The sequence below is a fragment of the Macaca thibetana genome, chromosome 15 (assembly GCF_024542745.1).
Source record: "Macaca thibetana thibetana isolate TM-01 chromosome 15, ASM2454274v1, whole genome shotgun sequence".
NCBI classification, from domain to species: Eukaryota; Metazoa; Chordata; class Mammalia; order Primates; family Cercopithecidae; genus Macaca; species Macaca thibetana.
Window position 1 is genome coordinate 15,772,356 of NC_065592.1, and position 27,873 is coordinate 15,800,228.

A 27,873-nucleotide genomic window follows, 5' to 3' on the forward strand; every position below is an offset into this window, starting at 1 on the left:
GGAAATTTATAATAGATGGATAAAGTCTGAACCCACTGATAAATCTTAGCATTACTGAAAGTGGAAAACAATAGGCCTGTACTGTGTATATCTTGACATGATGCATGGAATAAGAGGTGCCCTTGGCAGCAAACAAACTTTACATGAATTAAGGAGGCTAGAGGACCATACTTAAAAATATCATAGGCTGGGCACAGTGGCTCATGCCTATAATCCCAGAGCTTTGGGAGGCCAAGTTGGGCAGATCGCTTGAGCCCAGGAGTTTGAAACCAGCCTGGGAAACATGGTGAAACCCCATCTCTACCAAAAATACAAAAATTAGTCGGGCATGGTGGCATGCACCGGTGGTCCTAGCTCTTCAGGAGGCTAAGATCAGAGGCTCACGAAGTTGAGACCGCAGTGAGCCTTGATGATGCCACTGCACTCCAGCCTGGGTGACAAAGCAACACCTTGTCTCAAAAAATAATAATATATAAAAAATTAAAAATATTGTCAGCGCAAAATTATCAGATCTATAATGTGGGAAACTTCAGAAAAATTTTTCTTTAACAAATGGATTTTCTTTTAAATGAGAGGGTTAGAGGATGGTGGAGAATTGATACAGATTTTTTTCTAAAGCCTATAGATACATCAATCAAAAGCAATATGTGAACTTTGGATACTTTGAGAAGACATTTTTGAGACAATGGGAGAAAATAGAACAGACTGAATATTAGATCACATTAAGAAAATAATGTGGCTGAGTGGGATGACTCATGCCTGTAATCCCATCACTTTGGGAGGCCTAGGCGCCGCATTGCTTGAGTCCTGGAGTTGGAGACCAGTCTGGGCAATATGTCGAAACTCCATCTCTACAAAAATGAGTCGGGTGTGGTGGCACATGCCTGTGGTCAGGAGGATCATTTGAGCTCAGGAGGTGGAAGTGCAATGAGTGCAATTATGCCACTGCATTCCAGCCTGGATGACAGAACAAGACCCTGTCTCAAAAAAGAAAGAAAATATATTACTTTTGTTAGGTGTGATAGTGGTGTTATATTAAAACAATTTTTTAAGTCTTATCTGTTAGAATTACATACTGAAGTACTTAAGAATGAAGTAATATATTGTCTGGGACTTTTAGATACTCCAACCAAAGTAAACTACAAAAATGAGCACGAAGTAGATGAAACCTGACTGGCAAAAGCTGTGTTATGGGGTGCATGTTATCTCTGCTTTTATGTATGTTTAAAATTTTCCGTTATACAAATTTTTAAAATATTTCAAAAATCTAGTTTCATACAGAATTAAAGAATGTTACCTTTAGATGTTTCTGATGTTTACTTTTAAAGAAGCACTAGACTAGGTGTCAAATCTCTTTTTTCTACAGCTCAGAAACAAAAAGCCTAATTTAAAAATGGGCACATAACTTGAGTAGACATTTCTCCAAAGAAGAGACATGATGGCTAACAAGCACATGAAAAAATCCTGAGTGTATTTAGTTATTAGGGAGATGCAAATCAAAATCACAGTGACATACTTGTTTATACCCACTTGGCCATTATTTTATTTCATTTTTTCAGAGACAGGGTCTTGCTCCATTGCTCAGGTTGGAGTGCAGTGGCATGGTTTTAGCCCACTGTAACTTCAGAACTCCTGGCCTCAAGTAATCCTCCCATCTCGGCCTCCCAAAATGCTGGGAGTAGCTATAATTTTTAAAAATGGAACATAACAAATGTTGATGAGAATGTGGAGAATGTGGGCATGTAAAATGGTATGCTGCTTTGGAAAATAATTTGTCAGTTCCTTAAAAAGTTAAACAATTACCATATGACCCAGCAGTTTTATTCCTAGGTGTATACCCAAAAGAATAGAAAACAGATATTCAAACTAATACTTGTATGCAAGTGTTTATTGCAGCATTATTTGCAGTAGTCAAAAGGTGGAAACAATCCAAATGTCCATCAAGTGATAAATGGATTAACAAAATGTAGTATGTCCATAAATAGGCTATTCCTCAGCCATAAAAGGAATAAATGCATATATATGCTGCATGTGGATGAGCTTAAAAAATACTACATTAGGTTGGGCGCAGTGGCTCACACCTGTAATCCCAGCACTTTGGGAGGCTGAGGCAGGTGGATAACTTGAGGTCAGGAGTTTGAGACCAGCCTGGCCAACATGGCAAAACTCTGTCTCTACTGAAAATACAAAAAAATTAGCTGGGCATGGTGGTGTACACCTGTCATCCCAGCTATTCAGGAGGCTGAGGCACAAGAATCATTTGAACCCAGGAGGCGGAGGTTGCAGTGAGCCAAGATTGTGCCACTGCACTCCAGCCTAGGTGACAGAGCGAGATTTTGTCTCAAAAAAAAAAAAAAGAAAAAGAAAAAGAAAAAAAACCCACATTAAATTAAAGAAACCAGACAGCCTACTGTTGCCGGGGCTGTGTATAGAGTGTATGAACAGTGACTGCTTAATGGCAATGAGTTTCCTTTGGGGTGATGAAAATGTCTTAAATTAGAGTTGATGGTTGTACAACATTGTGAATATAGTAGATACCACTGAATTGTGCAGTTAAAATGGTTAATTTTATCTCAGTTTTTAAAAGAAGTCCTTGCTAGCAGAGAAACACTGGGAGGTGAAAAAAAGAAAGAAAGAAAAAAGAAAAAATTTAAAAAATTTTAAAAGTCCTTGGTTCTATTAGATTGGTGCAAAAGTAATTGTGGTTTTTGCCATTATAGTTCCAATTTTGTTGGTAACTAGATATGTTACCTTGGCTTAAACACTTAACTTCTGTGGACCTCAATAGCCTCACTTAGAAAAAGGGTTGGTATTTTGAATCCAGATAATATTTCAGCTCTTAAGCTGTATTGTTTTTATTGATAACCATGTATTTGTAATTTGTAATTTTGAAATAATTTCGTATTTTTGGAAAAGTTGTAAGAATAATGCAGAGAGGCCGGGCGCGGTGGCTTACGCCTGTAATCCCAGCACTTTGGGAGGCCGAGGCGGGCGGATCACGAGGTCAGGAGATCGAGACCATCCTGGCTAACATGGTGAAACCCCGTCTCTACTAAAAATGCAAAAAATTAGCCGGGCGAGGCGGCGGGCACCTGTAGTCCCAGCTACTCGGGAGGCTGAGGCAGGAGAATGGCGTGAACCCGGGAGGCGGAGCTTGCAGTGAGCCGAGATCGCGCCATTGCACTCCAGCCTGGGCGACTAAGCGAGACTCTGTCTCAAAAAAAAAAAAAAAAAAAAAAAAGAATAATGCAGAGAATTTTTTGTATATTCTTTACCAACATTCAGCAGTTTCTAATATTTTGCCATATTTGTTATTTTTTCCCTCTCTTCTGAACCATTTGAGAGTAGGTTGTTTATTTTATGCTCCGTTCCTTTAATACTTCAGTGTGTTTCCTGAAAACAAGGATACTCTCTTATGTAACAATATTACATTCATTAAATTTTTAAAAATTAATGATACAATACAGTACTATATACAATTTGTAGTTCATATTCCAGTTTTGTCACCTATTCCAAAAATATCTTTTATAGTATTTATTTTCTTCAAGTGTAAGATCCAGTTCAAGATCACTTTCTGTGTTTTAGTCATGTCTCTTTTTAGTCGTCTTTATTCTGGAACTTTCATGACACATATTCTTGAAGAATACAGGCTATTTATTTTACAGAATATTTCTTTTTTTATTTTTTTTTTTGAGATGGACTTTCGCTATGTCGCCAGGCTGTAGTGCAGTGGTGCAATCTCGGCTCGGTGCAATCTCGGCTCACTGCAACCTCTGCCTCCCGGGTTCAAGGGATTCTCCTGCCTCAGCCTCCTGAGTAGCTGGGAGTACAGATGCACACCACCATGCCCAGCTAATTTTTGTATTTTTAGTAGAGATGGGGTTTCACCATGTTGTTCAGGATGGTCTCGAACTCCTGACCTCAGGTGATCTGCCCGCCTCGGCCTCCCAAAGTACTGGAATTACAAGCATGAGCCAGCGTGCCCAGCCTCAGAATATTTCTTAATTTAGAAATCTGATTTTCTCTAATGATTAGCTTCAGATTATACTATATATTCCTGGCTATAAAGCAACATAAATGAAATTAATACCTTCTTTGGGTTTTGCATTCAGAGGCTAATATTTTTTAAATTATATGCAAAATAGTTCTGACAGGCAAAGTAACAGTCTCATGCATGAAAACAATACCATTTATTATAAGCGTGCTGTGGGTCCTTTGCATATCGTTGTCAGAGTAGTTCTGTGTATTTAATTTTTATATATTTATTTGAGATGGGGTCTGTCTCTGTTACCTAGGCTGGAGTGCAGTGACGTGATCACAGCTCACTACAGCTTGAACCTCCCGGGCTCAAGTGATCCTCCACTTCGCCTCCCAAGAGCTGGAACCACAGGCGCATGCCACCATGCCTGGCTAATTTTTTTAATACTTAACATTTTTTGTAGAGACAGGGTCTCCCTATATTACCCAAGCTGGTCTCAAACTCCTGGGCTCAAACAGTCTCCCTGCCTTGGCCTCTCAAAGTGGTGGGATTTATAGGTGTGAACCACCACACCCAGCTATGTGTTTTATAAATGACTTTTTTTTACCTTAACCTTATCATCATCTAATTGACTGTTAAATACAGAAGATACTTTAAGTTCTGTTAACTTGTGTTCTGATTGGTATTTAGTGGAAAAATGTTTTATTTACGGAAAGTATGTTTTATTTTGCTTGATTACCTTTTAAATAAACTATGTACGTGTGATGTCCTCTTTGTGCTGATTAAATATAGATTATGGGTAATGGGCCACTATAAACTCTAATACCCAAAGATGTCTGTGACACACATGATCTGATGGGTTCCTCATTTGTCATGAACTTATGTTCCTTTAATATTTTTAGCTATGCAAGAAGAGGCCTTGAAGCTGGTATTACTGGCATTGGAAGATGGTTCTGCCCTCTCAAGGAAAGTTCTGGTACTTTTTGTTGTGCAGAGACTAGAACCAAGATTTCCTCAGGCATCAAAAACAAGTATTGGTCACGTTGTGCAACTACTGTATCGAGCTTCTTGTTTTAAGGTAAGCACTAAGTATCTATGGAAAGACATGCCTGTTTGTGAGACAGATACTTCCTGAAATTCCTGTTACCCAGTCTAGAGGCCCTAGCAATACAGAATGCTTACAAGAGTTGAGAGGAAACTTTCCTTCTGCATTGATTGCATCTGCGGTACCACCTTTTGGTAGTACCTGTTACTATCTATTGGCAAAATAAGAGTATATATGTGAAGATGTCAGTAACAGAAAGAACATAAGGAAATCATTTGGTAAACTTGACTCTTATCAAGTAAAAGTGGACTGCAGAAACCTAATTTCTTTACATTTAGTGTCTTAAAAGGAAATCAGGAACTATATTGAAAACTTCATAAGGAGTATGTAAACTTTGTAACCCATTATTATTTTTGTTATCTCATTCTCTGTAGTGATTAGATTAATCCCTTTAATCTGAAAATGGCCTACATGTTATCTCACATACAACAAGGAAATGGAAGGTTGAGGAGATTGGTCCACTCTGCTTTTAGATGTTGTTTTTTGTTTAGTGGAAAGGGTAGGGAAGAACCCCAATATATTTTAAAATGTAGTTTCATTGTCTAATAGGCTAGCAGGTAGTAACAGATACTGAAAGCAAGCTGAATCCTTAAAGTGTTTTTATGATCCAAGAGTGTAGGTTGCTGCCTGGGTCTTGAGAATGTCTCATGTACTTGGAAGTAGAAAGGCCTATTGGCTTCTATGAAAGTAAAACATTTAAATTTGAAACCAAAGCTTATTTAGGTTATTTTGTTGGTTTTATAGCTCCCAAGAGTGAAAATAGTACAGACAGAAAACTGTTTTCTTGGCAGACCGCTTAGTTTGAGATAACAGGTAATTGGTAATAGAAATGTGTTGGGATTAATTCATTTAACTCCACTAATGAGACTTGGACACTATCTGCCTCATAGTCATAGTGTTTAGTTTCATGCTCTTAGGGCAACTATTGAAATTAATCTCTAGTTCTACACACTTCACTAGGCCCTATAAAACTCTGTAACTTTTTAATGTATAGTTTTTTACTACTTAAGTAGAGGTTAAAGCTATATACCCTGATGATAATTTCTGGGGTAGCAGAAGATTTCTTCTTTTAAGTGACGGACTTTCGCTCTGTTGCTTAGGCTGGAGTGCAGTGGTGCCATCATAATTCACTGCAGCCTTGAACTCCTGGGCGCAGGCCATCCTCCTGCCTCAGCCTCCCAAGAAAATTTCTTAATTATCATGTGGTAGTGCTAATATATGTGTACCTATTAGCTGGATTCCTTGCTTGTCTATCTTTATCCTCTCCTGTTACCAAAGTGATGTTTTTTAAAACATAAATCTGATCATGTCACTTCTCTGCTTAAAAATCCTAAATCAGCCCTGTACAGTGGTTTATACCTGTAATCCCAGCACTTTGGGAGGCCAAAGCGAGAAGATTGCTTGAGCCCAGAAAGTCAAGGCTACAGCAAGCCTAGATTGTGCCACTGCACTCCAACCTGGGTGACAAAGTGAGACCCTGTCCCCCCCATCCCCTGTCCTCCCCATCCCCACCCCTCCAAAAAAATCAGTGGGTTCACATTCCCTTCATGATAATATCCAAATTTCCTACCGTAGTATATAATGCCCTCTATTATTATTCTCTAGCCTGTATCATACCTTAACCCTATGTGTTCTGCTTTTTCATGTTTCTGTTTCACCACTTGCTGCTCTTTTAAAAATTCTATTTCTCCCCCCTTTTTTTTCGTTTTTTTTTTTTTTTTTTTTTTTTTTTTTGAGACGGAGTCTCACTCTGTCCCTCAGGCTAGAGTGCTATGGTGCTATCTTAGCTCACTGCAACCTCTGCCTCCCGAGTAGGTGGGATTACAGGTGCCTCCCACCACCACGCCAGACTAATTTTTGTATTTTTATTTGAGATGGGGTTTCATCACGTTGACCAGGCTGGTCTCAAACTACTGACTTCAAGTGACCCGCCCACCTCAGCCTCTCAAAGTGCTGGGATTACAGGCATGAGCCACCACCCCGGCCTCCTCACCTTTCTTTGCTCAGGAAACTCATATTTATTGTACACAAATCAATTCATGTAGCTTTCAGCTGGGACAAGCCTTTTCTGAAATCCCGTTCTTCTCGCTAATTTAATTCCTTTTCCTCTTTGTTGCCATCAAGCCTTATAATAGCACTTTTACTGTAATTTTCTACTTACAAGTTTCTCTTTCTTAACAGTGGCTGAAATCATTGAAGGCAGGGATTATGTATTTAGTTATGTAAGTTCTGTTCTGTTCCAGAAAGAATTTGTGGTCAGGACATTATCTTATCTATGTACCTTATTTGTGTGGTGTCTGATATGTAAGTATCCCCCAGCCTCCGTGAAAAAAGAATAAACGAATCAGTTGAAGGGAGAAAGCACAGACCAATTCTGATGAGTTTCTTTTTCTCTTTTCTATTTCTTAGGTTACCAAAAGAGATGAAGACTCTTCCTTAATGCAGCTGAAGGAAGAATTTCGGAGTTATGAAGCGTTACGCAGGGAACATGATGCCCAAATTGTTCATATTGCTATGGAAGCAGGACTCCGTATTTCACCTGAACAGTGGTCCTCTCTTTTGTATGGTGATTTGGCTCATAAATCACACATGCAGTCTATCATTGATAAGGTTTGTGAAATTAGAGATGCTGATGTTCTACCATTGCTGTTACGTTGAAGAGTAATAGAATATTCTAAAGAGTCTATACACAAACAGTTGGAGATTCCTGTGTTTTTAAATGTCAGACTCTTATAAATTATCCTTATTTTCTTTTTATTTTTCTACTTGCAAAATAAAGGGATGCAACAGGGAAACAAATACATGATACTAGCATAAAAGCAGTGAGGCTTACAAAATTTCAAGCTTATCTATATTCTGACCTCAGAGAGTTAATACAGCTTATAAGTTTTCTAAGTGTCTAATGATGAATTTCATAGGGCAGATTCTGAGGTGAAAATTTAATTCATCACTGATAGTCCTACTATGGAATCTGAAGACACTTGAAAACCTATTAAATGTGTTGAAAATTGAAAGTATTTGAATATAAATGTGTCATGAGAACCAAAGTAAAAAGCATTCTCATTTCTGTTTGTTAGCTACAGTCTCCAGAGTCATTTGCAAAGAGTGTCCAGGAATTGACAATTGTTTTGCAACGAACAGGTGACCCAGCTAACTTAAATAGACTGAGACCTCATTTAGAGCTTCTTGCAAACATAGACCCTAATCCAGGTATGTGGGAACATGCTCAGTTGCTTATATTTTTTTCTACTTTCGAGGTGAATAATACAAGAGAATTACTGCTAACATTCTTCCCCTCCCAACCCCCATGCCCTTGGTGGCTTATTTTAGATGCTGTTTCACCAACTTGGGAGCAGCTAGAAAATGCAATGGTAGCTGTTAAAACAGTAGTTCATGGCCTTGTGGACTTCATACAAAATTATAGTAGAAAAGGCCATGAGACCCCTCAGGTAAGTATATTTATTACATTTCTGACTGCTATTATCTCTCAGTTTCATCCTGAACATCTTAACAAGCTGTTTTGTTAATTGGACTCAGTATGTGACTCATAAGTTTTTACCATCTCTGTTCTTTTGGGAGAAACCCAGTTTTTAATGTACTTGGTAACATTTTATAGCACAGCAAGAGTTTTGAGGGTATCTTAGATGTGAGTATACTTCATTACAGAATTTTTTTGACCAAATGTAGATAATTGATTCCAAACGTTTTGTCTAATTCTTTTCTACCGTGGGAAATTGTCATTTATGGAATTCGAATTTTCTTTTTTCTTTTCTTTTTTTGAGACAAAGCCTCACTCTGTTGCCCAGGCTGGAGTGCAGTGATGCTATCTCAGCTCACTGCAACCTCTGCCTCCTGAGTTCAAGTAATTCTCCTGCCTCAGCCTCCCAAGTAGCTGGGATTACAGGCAAGCGCCACCATGCCCTGCTAATTTTTGTATTTTTTGTAGAGATAGGGTTTTACCATGTTGGCCAGGCTGGTCTCAAACTCCTGACCTCAGGTGATCTGCCCACCTCGACCTCCCAAAGTGCTGGGATTATAGGCGTGAGCCACCGTGCCCAGCTGAAATTTGAATTTTCAAGGTAATTTTCAATGTACTTTAGAAATTGAGATATAATCCTGGCCAGACACAGTGGCTCACGCCTGTAATCCCAGCACTTTGGGAGGTCGAGGTGAGCAGATCACTTGAGGTCAGAAGTTCGAGACCAGCCTGGCCAACATGGTGAAACCCCGTCCCTACTAAAAAAAAAAAAATAAATACAAAAATTAGCCTGGCATGGTGATGGACACCTGTAATCCCAGCTACTCAGAAGGCTGAGTCAGGAGAATCGCTTGAACCCGGGAGATAGAGGCTACAGTGAGCCGAGATAGCGCCACTGCACTCCAGCCTGGGCGATAGAGTGACTCTTGTCTCCAAAAATATAAAATAAAATAAAAAGAAGTTAAGATATAATCCTTTATACTAATAACTTCTGTTTATTAAGTTATTATGAGCCATTCACTACATTCAATGTTTTACATATATTATTTCTTATCCTCACAGTCACCTGCAATGTGGTTGCTAAGTCCAAGCTGAAATTCAAAGAGGTTAAATAATATAAGATTGTGCTGTCAGGGGGTGGGTGCAGTGTCTCATGCCTATAATCTCAGCACTTTGGGAGGCCAAGGGGGACAGATCACGAAGTCAGGAGATCGAGACCATCCTGGCTAATACAGTGAAACCCCATCTCTACTACAAATACAAAAAATTAGCCAGGCGTGGTGGCAGGCACCTGTAGTCCCAGCTCCTTGGGGGCTGAGGCAGGGAGAATGGCGTGAACCCAGGAAGTGGAGCTTGTAGTGAGCCGAGATGGCGCCACTGCACTCCAGCCTGGGCAGCAGAGCCAGACTCCGTCTCAAAAATAAAAATAAAAATAAATAAAAAAGATTGTGCTGTCAGTAAGAGCTGGGATCAAACCCACACTTTGTACTCTTCTTTCCTCATTCTTAGGAGACATTATAACTTAAAATGTTGACTGAAAAGCAAATGTTTTCATCTTAGGCCCATAAGAATAAGAATATCTTAGATTTTGATGCAAATTGTAGAAGTCATAGTGAAATTTTAATATTCTGCCGCATTGTGTGAACTCAGATAGTTTAAGCCTGAGAGTTGTACCCTCAAGTTGACAAGTGAATTGGTAATTTTTCACTTTTGGGGGAATTGTATTCTACCTTTTCTGAGAAAGTTTAAGTACACAAAGCTTTCGGCTTTTTTAAATGCTTTTTAAAATTGTTTGATTTTGGTAGCAGAATTTTAAGACAGCAATAAATTGATGAAAAAATATTGTCTTTTTCTGGGCATTCTGTTAACTAATGAATAAATGGACATAATAACATTTGAGCCAGTTTCAAATAATCTTCAGAAGGAATATCTAAAGGGCCAACTCAGGGTTATGTCACATAACTCACAACAGGAAACAATGGAATATTAGTTGTTTCAGCACAAGAATTACTTGTCTAATGTGAAAAAGAATTAAAGGTGTAATTATAAAGTTCTGAACTTCCTAGAGTGAATTACAAATGGAATCTTCACTTTGCCACTCATTGAATGTGTTCCATTTTTGTAGCCTCAGCCAAACAGCAAATACAAGACTAGCATGTGCCGAGATCTGCGACAGCAAGGGGGTTGTCCACGAGGAACAAATTGTACATTTGCCCATTCTCAGGAAGAGCTTGAAAAGTAAGTGTCGAGAATTCTCTTTTATATGGGTTTAATTTTTTATTTTTATGGGAGTGTTATATACAGTCCTGAAGTTTGTGATGACTTTCAAAAATGCAAGTTAAGGGGGCTGGGCATCATAGCTCATGCCTGTATTCCCAGCACTTTGAGGGGCTGAGGCAGGAGGATTGCTTGTGCTCAGGAGTTTGAGACCAGCCTGGGCAAGATAAGGAGACCCCCGTCTCTACAGAAAAATTTTAAAATTAGCTGTGTGGCCCACAGTTGTGGTCCCAGCTGCTCAAAAGGCTGAGGTGGAAGAATTGCTTGAACCCCAGAGGTCAAGGCTGCAGTAAGTTGTTCACACCACTGCACTCCAGCCTGAGGGACACAGCAAGACTCGCCTCAAAACAAAACAAAACAAAGCATGTAAGATCTGGGTACCAGATTAACATACGTGCATTTAGACCCTCACTCAATGGTCATATTTTGAGACCATTTTATAGCTGGAATCCATATTTCTACTGAGCACCTGTGGAGAATGAAAATACTTGCAGTCTTATTTGCTCAGATTCAGTTAAACCTAGCAGCAAAGTCTCAGGCAAAATGGTAAAACAGATATATATCTTTTTTATGACTTTTGGTCTTTTTAACATTCTTTTTTCCTGTGTATTCTTTCTCTTCTCCTGTGGGTAACCTCTTTTTCTATGTCCATTTAACCGAGACATAAAAGTTAATGTATATAAGGTTTAATACTATTATCCAATTTTTGTTGTTTTGTTTTTTAAACAAAACTTTCATTATTGAGACCTCACCAAAAAATTCATCCCAGCCTTCCTACTTCTGCTGGCCAGTGTATCACCTTTTTTTTTTTTTTTTTTTTTGAGATGGAATCTTGCTCTGTCACCCAGGGGGGAGTGCAGTGGCATGATCTTGGCTCACTGCAACCTCTGCCTCCCCTGTTCAAGCGATACTTCTGCCTCGGCCTCCCGAGTAGCTGGAACCACAGGTGCCCACCACCACGCCCGGCCAGTTTTTGTATTTTTAGTAGAGGCGGGGTTTCAGCATGTTGGCCAGGTGGGTCTCCAACTCCTGACCTCAAGTGATCTGCCTGCCGTGGCCTCCCAAAGTGTGAGGATTACAGGCGTGAGCCACCGCGCCCGGCCCTGTCTTATCAACTCTTAGTGGACATATTCATTTTGTTTTTGGATACTTTAAACAAACTGAGCTAATTTTCTCCTCCCCTATCTCCTCCTCCTGCCTTCCATTGTACTCACCTCATGTACCCTGTTTAGCCATCCAGCCTGTTATATATGCTATGTTATAATAATCATCTTTGTCAGCTGTCCTTCCTTCAGCTTTTTCCGCTTAATCAGTCAAAAAATTCTGCCAATTCATCTTCCTATATATTTCTGTTTTTTCTTTTTCCTTCCTTTCTTGTGATCCAAGCTGTCATCCCCTTTTCTCGATCTCTTGTTGCCTTCTAACTAGTCTTAAATCTCTTGCTGTCCACCCCTTCTCCCATTATTTCCCTTAAAACAGAAATATTTTAAAAGCACAGATTTACTCATAACCACCCTTCTTCACCTAAGCCTTTGATAGGCTCTCATTGTCCTATAGATTAAGATATAAAATCGGTGTTGTGGCCTCTAAGACCCTGCATCATGTAATCTGTGCCTGCCTTTCTGATCTCATTACACAACACTAATTGTACTCAAGCCACACTGACCTTGTCTCGGTTCATGGTATGCACTGTGCTCTTTCCCACCTCAGGTCTTTTACATAATGCTGTTACTCCCAGCCTTGCCTTTGAGACCATTCCTTTGTTAAGCTCATCCTTCAGTTTTTCAGGGTAATTGCCCCAACACTTCATACTAACCAGCTGCCTCTTTCTCATACTATCACATAAAATTAATTAATGGCCTGCTTTAGAGCTTGACAAACTTCTTTATGAAGTCCAGATAGCAAACATTTTTGGCTTTGTGGGCCACAGAATCTGTTACAACCATTCAGCAGTGCCATTGTAGCAAAAAACAGCCGCAGACAATGCATAAATTGGGCATGGCTGTAAACTTTATTTATAAAAATACTTTACAGAAACTATGGCCCATGATCTGTTTATTAAATGTTTGTCTACCTTCCATAGGTGTAACCCCCATGGTCTATGTTGTTTCCATATTGTTGTCTCCTTTCCTCAGTGGCTAGCATGGGCACTGTACATAATGAGCTCTACAAGCAGCAGCAGTGTGATAGAAGATAAGTGTGTGTGCAGTGAAAAGAGCAGAAACATGCTTCTCTTCTCAGTTTTTTTCCCCACTTGAAGAGCCTAGAGAGAGGATACAGGAGTCCTAAGGAAAAAAGATGCTGTTTGCACCCAGTCAAACTAGTTCCATATACAGAATTTCACATCAAGATAATTTGGGAGACTCTAGGAAATATGTTCAGCTTGTCCATACCTGAAATAGAGCTTTTTAGCTAAAAGGGGAGCTTTTGAGAATACTTTGCTGGGGAGCAGTTAGACTAAAAAAGTCAGAGAAGAAACTGTGGTTTCATTGCCATTCCACCCTCAATTAGTGCCCATGCTGAAAATCCATTTTCTTCTCTCTCATACCTTCAAACAGACTTCACATTCTTCATCTGCAGTACTTAGTTCAGAACTTTATTATCTTTTGCCAGACTTATAATAGTAGTAGTAAAAATAATAATAGCCAAGCTGGGTGTGGTGGCTCACACTTGTTTTCCCAGCACTTTGGGAGGCAAAGGCAGGTGGATACCTTGAGTCGAGGAGTTTGAGTCCAGCCTGGGCAACACAGTGAGACCTCGCCTCTACAAAAAAATAAACAAAATTGGCTGAGCATAGTGGCATACGCCTGTCATCTTAAGCTACTCAGGAGGCTGAGGTGGGAGGATCGCTTGAACCTGGGAGGTCAAGAATGCCATGAATTGAGATTATACCACTGTATTCCAACCCAGGCAACAGAGCAAGACTCTGTCTCAAAAATATAAATAAATAAAAATAATAAAAGAATAAATGTATAAAATATCACTCATTCAAAAATAATAATAATAGCAAAATTATTGGTCACATTTTTAGTGTTTCACATGGTAATCCAGTTTGTTTTACTGCTTCCATGACTTTTTATCCAGTATCTTCCTATGTTTCAAACTGTCTTTTCCACTTCCACTATTTTATTTTTAAAATATGTATGTCTTCTTTAAATTCTTAATTAGTTCTTCAGTATATCACAGAATCTCATTCTGATTTTATACTCTAACCCTACTCTGCCGTTTGTATACTTGGTTTTTAAGGTATATTCAATCAATCACTGTTGATTACTATATAAATTTTTTTCACTCTTCTTTTCACTTGTCTATATTGTTTACTCCATATTGTATTATTTTCTCTCTCTTTTTTATCTGGAGAGCTATTTCTAATCATACTCAGATATTACCTTCCCTCAGACTTCCCTAGGCAGCGTTAATTGCATCCTTCACCGTGCTGCCACAGCACTGCATACATAGTAGTTTTAAAATTATGGTATGATTAGCTGGGTGTGGTGGCACACACCTGTAATCCCAGCTACTCAGGAGACTGAGGCAGGAGAATGGCTTGAACCTGGGAGACAGAGGTTGCAGTGAGCCGAGATCGCGCCATTGCACTCTGGTGTGGATGACAGAGCAAGATTCAGTCTCAAATAAATAAATAAATAAATAAATAAATAAATTTATAATTGTTTATTTACATGTGTGTTTTCACTAGACTTCATTTATCTCACGGGTTATTAATCTTTTATTTTTTTTTTTTCTTTGGAGACAGGACCTCACTCTATAGTGCAGTGGTATGATCTTGGCTCACTGCAACCTCTGCCTCCCGGTCTCAGGTGATTGTCCCACCTCAACCTCTTGAGTAGCTGGGACCACAGACACAGGCCACCATGTCTAGCTAAATTTTTTTTGTATTTTTTGTAGAGATGGGGATTCACCATATTGCCCAGGCTGTCTCGAACTCCTGAGCTCAAACAATCTGCCCACCTCAGCCTCCCAAAGTGCTAGGATTACAGGCATGAGCCATGGCGCCTGGCAAGGGTTATTCATCTTTATATGTCCTGCATCTAGAAAATACCTGATACATAAACTCAGTATCTTTATGTGGAGGAGCAAATAATATACAGTTCTTATTTCCAGCCAGCTTCACACACTCTATTGCTGTTTAAACAAACAGGGATAATACAAAGGATTAGAGAAGTAGGTAATGTGACTGTCCTTTCAGTTTAAAAAATACATGTTGCTACCCCACTCTGAGCTTTTCGAGGATAGGCTGTTTGTCTTGGTTCATGTAACACCAGAAACTCAGCAAATGTTTGTTCAACTTAAATAAATTAATTTTATCTATATTTTCTTTCTCTATTATACACCCCTCTAACGAAACAAAATGTGCATGCCCAATAATCCCTTTTTAGAATATGTATTTATTATATGTAAACATAAAATATGTAGAATAAATATTATGTAAATATGTGGATATGTTTTAGAACTAGAATGTTGGGGTTATGATCTTAAGAATTGCTATTCTGAAGAGTGTCAAAAGCGAGGGATCAACCAACTCAACAAATAGTGACCAGGAGTGGTGGCTCATGCCTGTAATCCCAGCACTTCGGGAGGCCAAGGCTGGTGGATCACTTGAGGTCAGAAGTTTGAGACCAGCCTGGCCAGCATGGGGGAAACCCTGTCTCTACTAAAAATACAAAAATTAGCCAGGCATGGTGGTGCATGCCTGTAATCCAAGCTACTGGGAAGGCTGAGGCACGAGAATCGTGTGAACCTGGGAGGTAGAGGTTGCAGTGAGCCGAGATTGCACCACTGCACTCCAACCTGGGTGACAGAGTGAGACTTTGTCTCAAAAAAAAAAAAGTTATAAAAGATTATTATATACTAGGTACTATTCAAGATGTTTCTAATGGAAAAAGGAATAGTAAACATGTAAATAAGCAATTTTGGCCATGGCAAACAATTTGGATTTTATTCTGGTTGCAATAGGAAGTCATTTTAGAGTTTTTTTTAAATGGAATGAGATTTTTATTTTGTCTTAGACATAGCACTCTGGTGTCTGCATGGATGGAGACAAGGTAAACTTCCATAGTGGTCCACAGGTGGTAGTTTCGTAGCTCAGGTAGGACTATAGCAATGGAAATTATGAAAAGTAGTCATACTTAGAATATATTTTGGAAGTAGAGCTGACAACGTGAACCAATTGAATGTGGGCTATAAAGAAAAGAGGGGAATCAAGGATGACCCCAAGGTATGGAGCCTGCATAACTGAGTGATCTCTTTTACTGAAATGGGAAATGCATCAGGGCAGAAAATCAGTGATTCTTTTGGCCATATGAAGTTTGAAGCTTATTCTATATTCATGCAACAAATAATAATTGGGGGCCGGGTGAGGTGGCTCACGCCTGTAATTCCAACACTTTGAAAGGCTGAGGCAAGAAGATCACTTGAGCTCAGGAGTTTGTGACCAGCCTGGGCAACATAGCAAGACCTTGTCTCTACTACCAAAAAAAAAAAAAAAAAAAAAATTGTCTGGGCATGCCCTGCCTTTAAAATAATAATAATTGGGCACTTAGGATGTTATGAGGCAGTGTATTAGTGCTAAAGATAGATGCAAGAAAGGCAAAATTCTTGTCCTCCGGGGGCTTACATTGTAGTAAGAAGACAGACATGAAATAAATAAATATAGCATCTCTTATAATGACAGGCAGTATGAAAAAAAACACACAAAGGAGAAAAAGAATGATTGAGAAAGGGGAAATCTCTTAGATAGGATAGTCTAGGAAAGACTCTTAGAAGATACAACATTTGAACAGATAGTCGAAGAAGGTGTCCAAGAGAAAAAAAGATAATTACCTAAGTGAAGTCTTAGAGGGAGGCAGATGGACTTGAGACCTAGGCCACAGGTGGTGAGACTGGCTTTAGTCAGGAACAGGAACTCATTGCCCCTTATCTTTAAGAGGAATGTGGCTACAGGTGCAGGAAGGTTACTGAAATTAGTAGTGGAAAGATAAGTAATTCTCTGCTTTCATCTGTTTTCGTGGTTAAGTGGGAGACAGTATCATTTAGCTGTAGGAGGGATGGTTGAAAGTGGAGGGGAAAAGGCTGTTGGAGATGGGAAAATGAACTTAGTAAAGAAGGGTATTAATGAATTGCTTATTTGTAATTTTGAAGGGATTGTGACTGCATGATTTTTCTCCAGCATTTAGCTGCTTGGGAGCAGGCACAAAATAAGTAAAGAATTGGATTGAGCTTTTACCAAGTGAGTTGTACAGAGGGAGTGTGGATCAAGGGAGTTAAAAATTATTTACAAGGGAGGAGTTAATGGTAGATAGTGGATTCTAAGATGGGTAAGAAGGGATTTAAAAAGAATAGGGAGAGTTAGGCATGGTGGTGCACATCTGTAGTCCCAGCTACTCTGGAGTCAGAGCTGGGAGGATCACTTGAATTTAGGATTTAAGGCAGTCTAGGCAACATAGTGAGACCCTGTCTCTAAAAAGACAGCCTGTAGCTGCCCCAATACTAAGAATCCAATGTATATCACTAGTTGTCACTTACTTTACCTCACTCACTTGGTTAAGATTTTATTTCTCCTGACTCTCTTTTGAGAGGTTCATAGTCAAAACTTTATTTTTTGCTTTCTAGAGCAACCTTGTGGATTATCTCTTGGTTTTTTTTTTTTTTTTTTTTTTTTTTTTTTTTGAGACAGAGTCTTGCTCTGTTGACCAGGCTGGAGTGCAGTGGCACGATCTTGGCTCACTGCAACCTCTGTCTCCCAGGCTCAAGCAATTCTTCTGCCTCAGCCTCCCGAGTAGCTGGGATTACAGGCATGTGCCACCATGTCTGGCTAATTTTTGTATTTTTAGTAGAGACAGGGTTTCACCATGTTGGCCAGGCTGGTCTCGAACTCCTGACCTCAGGTAATCCACTCTCCTCAGCCTCCCAAAGTGCTGGGATTACAGGTGTGAGCCACCATGCCCGGCCAAGTTTTGTTTTTTGAAGATAGAAAGCAAGGAGACACGATATTTTGTATAAAAATTCTCAGGAAAAGAATAATGAGAGTAGGTTTCAGAGAGCATGTGAAGGAAGGTATAGGGATCTTTGGGCCCCTCCAGACCACCAGATTGCCTTCCTAAAATATAGGTCTGCTCATGCCCTTCCTTCTTGAAAGATGTAATTATTGCTTTTCCTCTTATCTGTAAGATGATGTTGGCCGGACACGGTGGCTCATGCCTGTATCCCAGCACTTTGGGAGGCCAAGGCGGGCGGATCACTTGAGGTCAGGAGTTCGAGAACAGCTTGGCCAACATGATGAAACCCCATCTCTACTAAAAATACAAAATTAGCCAGGTGTGGTGGTAGGCACGCGCCTGTAATGACAGCTACTCCGGAGGCTGAGGCAGGAGAATTGCTTGAACCCAGGAAGCGGAGGTTGCAGTGAGCTGAGATCACGCCATTGTACTCCAGCCTGGGTGACAAGAGCTAAACTCCGTCTCAAAAAAAAAAAAAAAAAAAGGTTGTGTAAACTGGCTATCACCTGTTTTTTTTTTTTATGTTCTGTTACTTCACTTTTAGCCAGTCTTATCTAGGAGCACTTGTCTCTTATTGAGCATCATGTTCCTCTGCCAATGTTTACATGTTAAAGAGAAGGAGAAGAAAAGGATTGAATAATGAAGCTGTTTATAGATACCAGAGGACTAAAAGGGAAACTATTGTGAAGGCATTGCTTATTACTAACACTGTTCATATTTAATTGCCATATGTTTATATATAATATTAATAACAGATTACTTTAGGCATATATAATTATGACCCCAAATATGTATAGCCTTCTTTCTGTTCATGAACTTAATTTTTCACCACTTTAAAAATATTGGAGGGGCAGGGCATGGTGGCTCACACCTGTAATCCCAGCACTTTGGGAGGCGGAAGTGGGCAGATCACCTGAGGTCAGGATTTCGAGACCAGCCTGGCCAACATGGCAAAATCCCATCTCTACTAAAAATACAAAAGTTAACCAGGCATAGTGGCAGGTGCCTGTAATCCCAGCTACTTGGGAGGCTGAGGCAGGAGAATCGCTTGAACCCAGGAGGTGGAGGTTGCAGTGAGCCAAGATTACACCATTGCACTCTAACCTGGTTGACAAGAGTGGAACTTCATCTCAAAAATAAAAAAATAAAAAAAAATATACATACACACACACACACACACACACACACACACATATATTAGGGAGCATTGTTAAGGATTACATTATAATGAAATTTTGGTATATAAGTGGAAACACATTTTCTTAAATGGAATCCAAAATCAAATTGCCAGTCCTTTTGTGTATTAGAATATTATATCCAATGATCACCTTAAACTCAAAACTTAGTATCAGAAAAATCTCTAATAGAAATGTTTTTAACTATAGGTATAAACTAATCTGAAAAATGTAATAAAGAATTTCTATTTTTGTGTAATGTTTAAGAATGAGTTTTTAAAATTGTTTTTTAAAATTATATAATCCTTTTACAGTTTAGTAACAACAGAGAATGGCTTCAGCTCTTGCATACCTTTTCTCTTTACTCTGTGTTCTCAGCCAAGTTCGTTGCCAGTTCCCGTCATTTTTACATAACATACCTTATATTCTAGTTACACAAAATTTTCAAATGATCTCTTTCCACTCCCTCAAAAGGTTCTTTTTAATACATTCTTGGACAGAGTGGCATGAGGGGGAAAAAAAGATTACATGTATACTCGGCTTGCTATATTAATTACATGTATATTATATACATATGTGAATGGCATATATATTTTCATGTGGCATCTGTTGCAGTAGAATTTGATACAGACTGTATTTGATTATTTAGCTGAAGAAACTTGTTGTCAAAACTGTTTCCTCCTCTTTCAATCTTTTCCCATTGCCCATTGCCATTTTTTTTCTTGAGTAAGATTTAGTGAAATATTCACCAATCTGTTGATTGTTTTTGAAACAGGTATCGATTAAGGAACAAAAAGATCAATGCCACTGTAAGAACGTTTCCTCTTCTAAATAAAGTTGGTGTAAACAACACTGTCACAACCACAGCCGGAAATGTCATTTCTGTCATAGGAAGTACTGAAACAACAGGGAAAATTGTTCCAAGTACAAACGGAATTTCAAATGCAGAAAACAGTGTTTCCCAGCTAATCTCACGTAGTACTGACAGTACCTTAAGAGCTCTGGAGACCGTGAAGAAAGTGGGAAAAGTTGGCACTAATGGTCAGAATGCTGCTGGGCCCTCTGCAGATTCTGTAACTGAAAAGTAGGTATTAGGTAAAAATGATTGCTAGAAATTCTTTTTACTTTTTAGAAATGCCTGAGTGTTTTTACTTCTCCTGATGAATACCAGTTAATCAGAATTTTTACACAGAATATTTTGTGATGTAGAAGAAACACTAAATACTAAAAAATTTGAGTTCTACTTTGGCTTTGCAACTGAATAGCCCTGTGAACTTGGAAAGTGACTTTAACTCTGAATTTTGTTTTCCTCAACTCTCCCAAAGAGACTGGACCAGAATTTTTTTTTCACACCTTATTTTCTTGAACTGTAGTATTGATTCCATAAAGATGCTAGAAAAGAACTAAACAGAAACCTAAGCAGGTAAAATGCTGAGCCTCTAGCTCTGTTTCAGTCAGAGCACTTTCACTTTATACTCTGTAATGAAGTGTAGCACTTAAGAGGGGACTCTTGGCCGGGCGCGGTGGCTCACGCCTGTAATCCCAGCACTTTGGGAGGCTGAGGTGTGTGGATCATGAGGTCAGGAGATCGAGACCATCCTCACTAACACGGTGAAACACTGTCTCTATTAAAAGTACAAAAAAAATTGGCCGGACATGGTGGCGGGCACCTGTAGTCCCGGCTACTCAGGAGGCTGAGGCAGGAGAATGGTGTGAACCCGGGAGGCAGAGCTTGCAGTGAGCCAAGATCACACCGCTGCACTCCAGCCTGGGTGACAGAGTGAGACTCCATCTCAAAAAAAAAAAAGGGGGGGACTCTTTGGAACCACACTCTCGGGGCTCAAGTTCTGGCTCATGGTTTCCCAGCTGTTTGATCTTAGGCCAGCTACTTAATCTGTCTACCTTAGTTTACTCATTCATAAAACTAGAATTATAATGGTGTCAACTTCCTATATTGGTTGCGAGGATTAAGTGAATTAATTCTTCAGTATGCCTCAAACAATGCTTGCCATATAGTAAGCGCTCAGTAAATATTTGCTTTATTATTATTGTCACTGTTAATTGCTATTGAGTGTCAGCATAAGATTTCATTTGTCAAAAGGTTTTGGTGCCTTTAGAAAAAAGTTTTTAAATTTTCAGATGATCTGAAAAGTTATTTCCAACTCTAAAATCTTGAGTAAGATTTAGTAAAATATCAATTATGTTGATGTTCAGATTTTGTTGCCTATAAATAGTCTATCAGTATCTGTTATATGCCTGCTAGGAAAAAAGCATTGTGCTAGGCACATAGCAATCAATGATGGATAGATAAGCAATAACATTTGCTACTTCTGCAGTCAGCACATGATGTGTGAAATTGTTTATTAAGGGACTTTTACAGACTGGGCATGGTGGCTCAGGCCTGTAATCCCAACACTTTGGGAGGCCTTGGTGGGTGGATCACCTGAGGTTGGGAGTTCAAGACCAGCCTGACCAACATGGAGAAACCCCTTCTCTACTAAAAATACAAAATTAGCCGGGCGTGGTGGCGCATGCCTGTAATCCCAGCTACCTGGGAAGGCTGAGGCAGGAGAATGGCTTGAACCTGGGAGGCGGAGGTTGCAGTGAGCCGAGATCACACCATTGTGCTCCAGCCTGGGCAACAAGAGCAAAACTCCGTCTCAAAAAAAAAAAAAGAAAAAAAAGGACTTTTACAATCTTCCCTGGGCAAGATTTTAGAAAAGATATATTCGAGAACATTGTCTAGTTAACAAATGTTATTTATGCACTCAATCTTGGAGCTCTGTTTTTGGCACATGAAACGTAAGATACCTTTGCTTTTAAGTGATTTATGATATAGTTGTGGATTTATGTAATATTAGCATTTACACATATGAAACAATACTGAAGCTGGATTAAAGGACAGGAAAATGTTATATTGCTGGGAGAAATATGGGGAATTACAGAAAAAAAGAACAACATAACATGGATTAAATCTGTCTGTAATTATATGGAATATTGAGGAGACCAGCCTTTTAGATCTGAAGGCTTATGTTAGGGACTGGTATAAAATAAGATTAGATAGGTTGGTGCCAGATTATGGAGACCTTATGTATACATGTTTAGGAAATAAGCTTTTGAAGAGTTTTGGCAAGGTAATGTTGTAAAACTGTTTTGTATCCATACAATGGAATATTATTCAGCCATAAAAAAGGAATGAAGTACTATTATGTGCTACGATATGGATGAACCTTTAAAACATTGTGCTAAATGAAAGAAGCCGGATACAAAAGGTCACATATTTATATGGCTCCATTTATGTTAAATGTCTAGAATAGACAAATTCGTAGAGATAGGAAGTAGATTAATGGTTTCTAGGGGTTTAGGGCTGGGACAGGAATGGGGAGTGAATGCTAATGTGTATAGGTTTCTCTTGGGGATGATGAAAATGTTTCAGAATTAGATAGTGGTGATAATTGGACAACCTTGTGAATATACTAAAAATTACTGAATTGAGCATCCTAAAAGAATGAACTATATCTCAGTTTTTTAACAAAATAGACTAGGGTAAAAACTTTTTTTTTTTTTGAGATGCAGTCGCTCTGTCACCCAGGTGGAGTGCAATGGTGCAATCTCAGCTCACTGCAACCTCCACCTGCTGGGTTCAAGCGATTCTTCTGCCTCAGCATCCCAAGTAGCTGGGATTACAGGCACCCGCCACCATGCCCAGCTAATTTTTGTATTTTTAGTAGAGACTGGGTTTCGCCATGTTGGCCGGACTGGTCTAGAACTCATGACCGCAAGTGATCCGCCCCCCTTGGCCTCCCAAAAGGCTGGGATTACAGGCATGAGCCATTGCACCCAGCTGGTAAAGACTTTCAAAAAATAAATCTAAATTTTTTTTGGAACACAATTGTTCCAGTTGTTATTGGAACACAGGAAAAATAATAATTCTATGAGAGGTATTGTGGATGGCTTCTTAGAAGTGAAGTGATGATACCTGAGCTATATCCAAAAGTATGGATAGCAAGGAAGGAAGGGCCTTGTGAATGAAGAAGGCAGCACAGGCAAAATCAATAAGATATGAGAGAAGCTGCCATATTGGAGAGCCTAGAATCCTGAAAGTCATCTAGGATAGTGATCTAATTCTCACTAGGATGTGACTGAAGATTAGCTTTTCCCATAAGTTCCAATTTTTGAGATAGCTTGCATGATTTCATGAGGCGATAAATGTTGACCTTATCATGGATCTTGTTGCCTTTTTGTTTATCAACAAAAGTCTATGAGTTTACCATTTCAAAGTACTAATCCAAATTTTAGGTATATAACATTTTGACATGGAGCAACCAGATAATCTATGTAAAGCATAGTGCCTGGAATAGACTGAAATAACCACTTGATAAATATTAATTATTATTGTTTCAAGGAAATCCTAATCATTTTCCTTGTTGTCTCTATTTTACTTGTGTAAAGAATAAGCACAGCCCTAAAATATCTTTATACTCTAAACCCTTACATTTGTACCTGCTATTATTACCCACAGTTCCTTAGTTATTTTTTACATTTTAATACACAGTTACACATACAAGTAAACATCTCCTAGACTAATCTGTGATAAACTTAAAGGCAGCCCATGTACCTTTTTCTTTATACCCTACCTTTTTTTTTTTTTTTTTTTGAGACGGAGTCTTGCTCTGTTGCCCAGGCTGGAGTGCAGTGGCACAATCTCCACTCACTGCAAGCTCCACTTCCCGGGTTCACACCATTATCCTGCCTCAGCCTCCCGTGTAGCTGGGACTACAGGCGCCCGCCACCGCACCTGCCTAATTTTTTTTAATGTATTTTTAGTAGAGACGGGGTTTCACCATGTTAGCCAGGATGGTCTCGATCTCCTGACCTCGTGATCTGCCTGTCTTGGCCTCCCAAAGTGCTGGGATTACAGGCGTGAGCCACCGCGCCCGGCCTATACCCTACCTTTAAAATGATTGTTCTAATTTGAGAAAAAACCCTCTAATCTGGTTGAGATGCAGTGTATTGAGTTCCTGCATAATTAACACGATCGTTTTCTGCAGTCATCACATATCTAAAGCTCTGTCAAAATTTGACTTTTTTTTTTTTTTTTTTTTGAGACAGAGTTTCACTCTTGTTGCCCAGGCTGGAGTGCAATGGCGCGATCTCGGCTTACCACAACCTCTGCCTCCTAGGTTCAAGTGATTCTCCTGCCTCAGCCTCCCGAGTAGCTGGGATTACAGGCATGCACCACCACACCCGGCTAATTTTGCATTTTTAGTAGAGACGGGGTGTCTCCATGTTGGTCAGGCTGGTCACGAATTCCCAACCTCAGTTGATCCTCCCGCCTCGGCCTCACAGAGTGCTGGAATTACAGGCGTGAGCCACCGTGCCCGTCCAAAATTTGACTTCTTAAAAGGAGTTAAGAAAGCCATAACATCCTTTCGAGCTGATTACTTAGTGACTCAACCAAGAAAATTCTTTTGTGTTAAAAATAATAATAATAAAAGGTTGGTGTGTTTTGCCTCAATTTAATGAGTTACCATTTCATTCACCCAGCAGGTGTTTACTGAGTACCTACTGCATGCCAGGAACTGTTTTATTTGTCTGATAAATATTTACCAAGTGCCTACTCTGTTCCAGGAACTGTTTTAGGTGCTGGGGATATAGGAGTTATCAAAATAAACAAAAGTGGCCTTTCCTCAAGGAGTTTATAGTTCAGCTAATTTAACTCCTCATAGAAAACAACCCTTCCTTACCATGTCTGTTTTCTTTGTCCCAAATAGTTCTTCTAATGGACTATATTATTTCGGTTGAGAACTTGTTGAACAGAATTTTCTTTTTTTTAACCTTCAGTAGGGAAAAATGTTTGCTTAAAGAATGAGTAATGGCCGGGCATGGTGGCTCATGCCTGTAATCCCAGCAATTTGTGAGGCCAAGGTGGGAGAATTGCCTGAGCCTAGAAGTTTGAAACCCTCCTGAGCAACAAATCTAGACCCCATCTCTACAAAAAAATTAAAAATTAGCCGAGTGTGGTGGCATGCACTTGTAGTCCCATCTGCTTGGGAGGCTGAGGTGGGAGGATTGCTTAAGCCCAGGAGGTCAAGGCTGCAGTAAGCTGTTATTGTGATTGTGCCAGTGCACTCCAGCCTGGGTGACAGAGTGACACCCTGTCTCAAAAAAAAAAAAAATGGGTAAATGGTGACTAATGAGTCACGTTAATATCTGGGAATCGTTTTTATTCCCTGTGGCTTACACAGGAATATGACTCTGTTACCATGATTATGTAAATTAGCTGTGTAAGGTGGCAGTGAAATTCATTGCCTTATTTGTCAATGTGGCAGTATCTGAAGTGTTTTCTATTAATGGTTTCAGAATATAATTTTATTAAAAATTTCTACTAAGGAGGACAGTCATAGACAGTGATTTATCCTTTGCCCTTTGTTAAATTTTCTCTCCAGTAAAATTGGTTCTCCACCCAAGACTCCTGTAAGTAATGTAGCAGCTACCTCAGCTGGGCCCTCTAATGTTGGAACAGAGCTGAATTCTGTGCCTCAAAAATCCAGCCCATTTCTAACTAGAGTACCAGTATATCCTCCGCATTCTGAAAACATTCAGTATTTTCAAGATCCAAGGACTCAGATACCCTTTGAAGTCCCACAGTACCCACAGACAGGTGAGTAATTTTAGAGGATTCTAAGAAAAAAAGGAACATTGTTTCCCTTAGATAAATGAGTGAATAGTTCTAGAATGTCTACATTTAAAAAACTAATCCTTTTGACCATATGACTCATAAGTTATTTTCCTTCTCCAAGGATCTGTGCTTCTAAATACTGACAGCTTTAAGGTTGTTATTCCTACAAATCAAATATAGGGTCAGGAATGAACTTTAGGGGGTTTTCTGTAAGTCCCCTGAAATGATGTAAAAAAATGTTTTATTTATGTATGCTTATGTACAATTTTGGAAAGAGAGTGGACAACTCACATAGATTTTGAGAGAGGTCTTCAACGTCTGCTCCCAAAATGGTTAATAAAAATCAGTGATGTAACTATTTAATCCAAAACCAGTGGCAATAGATGCCCTGGAAGGATATTTACCAGCCATCTGTTAATAGCTCTGTCATGTGTTTTAAGGAGCACTTTAGCAAAGTATTGAACGTTAATGATTTTCATATAGTGGTATCTTGAAAATATGTAGCTTCTGGTCAGGTGTGGTAGCTCACACCTGTAATCCCAGCACTTTGGGAGGCCCAGGAGAATTGCTTGAGCCCAGGAGTTTGAGACCAGCCTGGGCTTGCATCATAGCAAGACCCTGTCTCTACTAAAAAATAAAAGAAAAAGCCAGGTATAAAGCTTTATAAAGCAGGGTAAGGTAAGGTTCAAAGCATATTGTATTTTCCTGCATTAAGGGCTGCCTTAGATTTAAGCCATTATAAAATGTTGGATTGTACTAAGATTACATTAAATATTCCTCTTTCCAATTTTCAAGGATACTATCCACCACCTCCAACGGTACCAGCTGGTGTGGCTCCCTGTGTTCCTCGCTTTGTGAGGTCCAATAATGTTCCAGAGTCCTCCCTCCCACCTGCTTCCATGCCATATGCCGATCATTACAGTACATTTTCCCCTCGAGATCGAATGAATTCTTCTCCTTACCAACCTCCTCCTCCGCAGCCGTATGGACCAGTTCCTCCAGTACCTTCTGGAATGTATGCTCCTGTGTATGACAGCAGGCGCATCTGGCGCCCACCTATGTACCAACGAGATGACATTATTAGAAGCAATTCTTTACCTCCAATGGATGTGATGCACTCATCTGTCTATCAGACATCTTTGCGGGAAAGATATAACTCATTAGATGGATATTATTCGGTGGCTTGTCAGCCACCAAGTGAGCCAAGGACAACTGTGCCTTTACCAAGGGTAAGTGAAGATGCTACTATAATGTAGTCATTAAGAGCCCAGTGTCTGGAGTCAAACCACCCAGGTATATATCCTGGCTCCTCCACTTACTAATTGTGTGACTTAAGGAAGTTACTTGACCTCCCTATGCCTCAGTTCTTTCATTCGTTTGATGGAAATAATAGTAGTACCTACCTCATAAGGCTGTTGTGAGAATTAAATCAGAAAATCAAACCTCTTAGAACTGGGCCTCATACATGTTAATGCTCAATAAATGTTATGTTCGGATAGGTAATTGTTGGGAAAGTAGAAAACTCTTAAAAATACAAGGTCAGGGCCTTTTTTCAGTATCACCACATACATACAAATGACTTTCCTAAACAAGAAAAGTGAATGCTCAGATTCTGCTTTTAACATCAGTTGAATAAATATTAACCATTTTTTTTAAGTGTATGGAGAATAGACTAGAGTGACTTTCCCTGCTGTATTTTTTTATCCCAACAATATCATAAACTGTTTACATCATTTTCACACAGTTAAATTTATTCACCACTCCCTAGATGATTAAGATTGTTTCTTTTATCCCCCATTAGGAACCTTGTGGTCATTTGAAGACCAGTTGCGAGGAGCAGATAAGAAGAAAGCCAGATCAGTGGGCACAGTACCACACTCAGAAAGCACCTCTTGTCTCTTCAACTCTTCCTGTGGCAACACAGTCACCAACACCACCTTCTCCTCTATTCAGTGTAGACTTCCGTGCGGATGTAAGAAAGGTTTTAATTACTTAATGTTGCAGGGATAGGTCAAACAGCTGACTTCAAATTACGCATTCAAACCAGGAATAGCTATGTTGGATATTTTGCAGTGGTTTGGTGTGCAGTTTAGTTTAGTTCAGTAAACACTGAATATATATGCACAATGGCTAGGTGTTATGAGACTCTGAAGACTGTTAA

At 39.4% G+C, this 27,873-nt stretch overlaps 2 protein-coding genes and 1 non-coding gene across 8 annotated transcripts in view; all 3 read left to right on the forward strand.

Annotated features, from left to right (window-relative positions):
* PDCL (phosducin like) overlaps positions 1-27,873 on the forward strand; it is a 112,669-nt gene that overhangs the window by 47,845 nt on the left and 36,951 nt on the right. The window lies entirely within an intron of this gene.
* Positions 1-27,873, forward strand: part of RC3H2 (ring finger and CCCH-type domains 2) — a 57,198-nt gene that overhangs the window by 17,644 nt on the left and 11,681 nt on the right. For 4 of the 6 annotated variants that reach the window (XM_050760646.1, XM_050760649.1, XM_050760647.1 and 1 more), the window contains 9 exons: positions 4,882-5,057; positions 7,494-7,694; positions 8,162-8,294; positions 8,415-8,533; positions 10,688-10,800; positions 19,806-20,114; positions 25,480-25,694; positions 26,508-26,941; positions 27,514-27,684. In XM_050760646.1, the coding sequence (XP_050616603.1) occupies positions 4,882-5,057; positions 7,494-7,694; positions 8,162-8,294; positions 8,415-8,533; positions 10,688-10,800; positions 19,806-20,114; positions 25,480-25,694; positions 26,508-26,941; positions 27,514-27,684 (1,871 nt within the window). The remainder of the gene's footprint in view (positions 1-4,881; positions 5,058-7,493; positions 7,695-8,161; positions 8,295-8,414; positions 8,534-10,687; positions 10,801-19,805; positions 20,115-25,479; positions 25,695-26,507; positions 26,942-27,513; positions 27,685-27,873) is intronic. The other 2 variants (XM_050760648.1, XM_050760650.1) reach the window with 2 other exon arrangements.
* LOC126938177 (small nucleolar RNA SNORD90) lies at positions 7,965-8,075 on the forward strand. Its single transcript, XR_007720001.1, has one exon. It is a non-coding gene; the product is annotated as a small nucleolar RNA SNORD90 (small nucleolar RNA).